At 50.4% G+C, this 4,125-nt stretch overlaps 1 protein-coding gene across 1 annotated transcript in view; it reads left to right on the top strand.

The window, feature by feature from the left end:
* Positions 1-2,455: 2,455 nt before the first annotated feature.
* The window catches only part of LOC112548576 (protocadherin gamma-A4-like), a 2,409-nt gene continuing 739 nt past the window's right edge, over positions 2,456-4,125 (top strand). The window contains exon 1 of the mRNA XM_025194756.1: positions 2,456-4,113. Within this exon, the coding sequence (XP_025050541.1) occupies positions 2,502-4,113 (1,612 nt within the window). The 5' untranslated portion in view covers positions 2,456-2,501. The remainder of the gene's footprint in view (positions 4,114-4,125) is intronic.

Raw genomic sequence — 4,125 nt, 5'->3', positions numbered from 1 at the left:
CCGCCGCCGCCGCCGTCGGGGCTGACCAGCGAGTAGGTGACTCGGCCGTTGCGGCCCAGGTCGGGGTCCGAGGCTCGCACGCGGAGAAGCGAGGCCCCCGCCGGGTTGTTCTCCGCCACGTAGGCGCTGTACGACGCTTCCCCGAAGAGCGGCTGTGACCGTGACGTCGTATTCGGGGCTGCGCTCTCTGTCGCTGTGGTGAAGGACGAGAAGAGTGCAGTGCCTGTGTTGGCCACGGCCACACTGCAAGTGATGGGAACCGAGAGCTCCAGGGAAGCGCTTCCCCAGCTGGCGGAGGCGGCTATGGCCTCTTGCTCGGTGGCTACTGTGCAGTTCTACTTGGTGCTGTCTCTGGCTCTTGTCTCCTTCCTTATGCTAATGACAAGTATCTTATTTTTTTGCCCATGACGTTCTGAAGATCAAAGAATTCCCGTGTTCGGAATATCCAGTGACATGGGCGTTGTGATACTTATTCTAAAGTGAATCCCGATTCTGAGTAGACTACAAGGAGGGGTCATTGTCATAGTCCTATGTATTTGTTTGCCTCCAGGCTCCGAGCTAATTTCACCTTCATGCAAACAAATGGCAAAGGGAAGATAGCTCATAATGTCCTGTTCAGTGACAAAAATCCAGTCTGGTTAGAAGTACCTCTGTTGTAAGCAGTTCCAAACCTGAGACTGGAAGTGAGCTTCTGGGAGTGAGCGTTTCAATAACTTACATTCTTTGCCTGTACTTTGATTTTAGTAAGATAAGTAGAAATTGTCGTGTAGTATTTAGTAAGTCAGAGTAGTGGGGATCCCAGTGTTTTCAGTCTATTTGCTATGTTTGTGAGGTATTTTTATTTTCAGGGGTACTACATCTTTTCGTCAACATGTTGTTTACTGCCATTGATCAGAGGCAAAATATTTGAGTCTAAAATAAAAGTCTCTTCTGTTCTGCAATGGTTCCTATAGTCTCCTCAGAGTAGTGTCAGGCCACAATCCAGTACTGCTCATCTAACTTCTGTCACATCTGTGGTGCCGTCTCTTTTCCACTCTCCAGGAATAGATTGAATACAGACTGTTGGAGTGTGGTTTCCGCTCTGTTGTGACTGGAGGCAGTAAGCTATAGCTTTGATTAGTTACTTTCTAACTTGGTTGCAGTCTATGGCATCTTGAAAATATATTCACTTCTTGCTGATTTTTTTCAGGTATTTAAGATACTATTCAGAGCTATACCCAACGTTCCGTCTTTTCAATTCAACTCCACACTATATATAACCTTCCTAAATCAGCAAAGGGCATCACCGTTTCAAATGAGGTGGTATCATTTGTGTTCAACCAACGCTGTGATCTCTTGAAAAAGTCAGGAAGAAGGTAAACCTCATAACTTATACATTCACAATCTGTGTTACAAGATTGATAAAGGGATAACACGGCTGAACCCAAATTTCCATCTATCTAGAAGTCACAGAAACTAAAGTAGAAATTACGGGGTTCTGGGTGAGTAAATCTAAGGGTACATTCGGATTCTTCAACCGTCCATCTTTCAGGGACCGTTTTTTCGTTGTCCAACCTGCCGCTTTGTTAAGTCGCTCCCCCTTTGTAGGATTCTCTGAAGACGAAAACCTATTTCTGCATCAGCTTGTAAGCAGAAGGACACTGTAAATCGGTGTTAAATCGCTGAAAAGGTGTCCAAATGGGAAATATCATTCCACTCTGTTTTGCGATGTGATATAGTAATGGAACATACAAACATGTGAGAAATTGGGTGTCATTCCTCTCATAGCCAAATATATATCACAGCGATTTTGTTCTTAGGCGTTGAAAAACTGTAAATAATTATTGATAATGATATGGAAATACTGAGTTTCAATTTAAAATATCCCTCAACGAGCAGTAAAAAAATAACAGCTATACTGTGTATTCTCCGATCTCCTGTGAAGGGAACTCAGATACCGCTTTCCTTTTTTTGAACATGTAATTCATCTTTATGATAGTTTCGTATGTGTATACACTTCTCTGACCTAGCGAAAGATACACCCAGTAACTTTTACTCTGTTTTATTCTGCCGAAGAAAGTGCGATTTCACACTCTAATCAGGGAAAAAAATATAACGTCTGACCGTCATTAGCGTAAAGATCAGTAGTTAAAATTGCGCCCTCATTACATTGAAACGATTCAATGGACAAGTACTTTGAGTTAATCTAACGGTATAAACTTTATTCAGAGTTATTAGAAAGATAAACTGATACATTTAAAGTCAGTTGCTTTTTAAAGTATTTTGTGCAGTTATTGGTTGAGACTCTGAGCGCCGCTGTTCAATCAGGAAGAGAAGTGTGCGGAGAGATCCAGGCAGCGTCACACAGCTCGGTTCCCGGGAGCAAGCGCACGCTCAGTCTGCCGGATTCCAAGGGGAGCTCCGCTTGAGAAACACTGGGAGAAACCGGCTACATACAAGCTCCAGGGACGAGGATAAGAACTGAAGACGGAATCAGATTTCTACCTTTAACCGTACTGAAAATGGCGAAAGCAAAAGCCCTGTGGGTCTACGCAAGGCGAACCGTGCTGTGCTGCGTGGTGCTGACCGTGTGCGGGGCCGCTGCGGCCGGGCAGATTCGCTACTCGATCCCCGAGGAAATGCAGAAAGGCTCCTTCGTGGGCAACATCGCGCAGGACCTGGGGCTGGAGGCCAAGGCGCTGTCGGAGCGCGGCGTGCGCGTGATTTCCAGAGGTAGGACACAGTATTTCGCTTTGAATGTAAAGAGCGGCCATTTAATCACGGCGGAGCGGCTAGACAGGGAGCAGCTGTGCGGCCGGGCCGAGAAGTGTCTCCTGAACTGCGAGGTTATAGCGGACGATGTAATGAAAGTTTTTCGAATAGAAGTTGAGATCGCGGATATCAATGACCATGCTCCCAACTTCCAGGCGCAAGCGATGGAACTAAAAATTAGTGAGCTTACAGCTGTTGGCACGCGAATTTCCCTGCCTGAGGCTCACGATCCAGATGTGGGAGTTAACTCTGTCCAGAGCTACGGGTTGAGCAGCAACGAGCACTTCTCCCTGGACATGCAATCTGGCCCCGGGGGTGTTAAATATCCGGAACTGGTTCTGGAAACGGCTCTAGACCGGGAGACGCGCGCTGTCCACCAACTAACTCTCACAGCGTCTGACAGGGGGGACCCGGCCAAGTCTGCCACTGCTCAAATCCGTGTTCTGGTGGTGGACGCCAATGACAATGCTCCGCGTTTTGCCCAGCCGGTCTATAAAGCCAGTGTTTTGGAAAACGTGCCCAGAGGATCCACGGTCGTTTCAATAAGCGCCATTGATCCGGACGAGGGAAGCAATTCTGAGGTGAGCTACGCCTTTACAAGAATTTCAGCGCAGGGCTCCCAGGTGTTCAGCTTGCATCCTGGGACCGGGGAGATAACACTCGTAGGAGACCTGGACTATGAGGAAACTGCAGCGTATGAAATGGAAGTTGAGGCGAAGGACATTGACGACCTCTCGGCCAGGGCCAAAGTACTGGTGACCGTCCTGGATGTGAATGATAATGTGCCCAGAATTGAAATTACTTCACTGTTCAGCCCAGTCCCGGAAGACTCCGCACCCGGAACAGCGATCGCTCTGCTACACGTGCGGGATGGAGACACCGGCCTGAACGGGGAGGTCTCGTGCTCCATCCCGGACCACGTCCCCTTCCGGCTGCAGAAATCCGTGGACAACTACTACAGCCTGGTGACGGCCAGAGACCTGGACCGGGAGCAGGTGGCGGATTACAACGTGACGGTCACGGCCCGGGACCGCGGGGCGCCGCCGCTGTGGTCCGCCACGACGATCGCGGTGCAGGTGTCGGACGTGAACGACAACGCGCCGGCCTTCAGCCAGGCGGCCTACAGCGTGTGGGTGAGCGAGAACAACGCCCGCGGCGCCTCGGTGTTCTGCGCGCGGGCGGCCGACGCGGACTGGGGCGACAACGCCCGGGTGACGTACTGGCTGGCGGAGGGCGAGCTGCAGGGCGCGCCGCTGTCGTCGTGGCTGTCGGTGCAGGCGGAGAGCGGCGCGGTGCATGCGCTGCGCGCCCTGGACTACGAGCAGGTGCGCGAGATCCGCTTCGCCGTGGAGGCGCGGGACGGCCGCGCGGTCC

This window comes from Alligator sinensis, unplaced genomic scaffold (genome assembly GCF_000455745.1).
Source record: "Alligator sinensis unplaced genomic scaffold, ASM45574v1 scaffold1278_1, whole genome shotgun sequence".
In the NCBI taxonomy this organism is placed as follows: Eukaryota; Metazoa; Chordata; order Crocodylia; family Alligatoridae; genus Alligator; species Alligator sinensis.
Note: the sequence above shows the minus strand (reverse complement) of the source record. Positions and strands in the feature narration are given on the sequence as shown.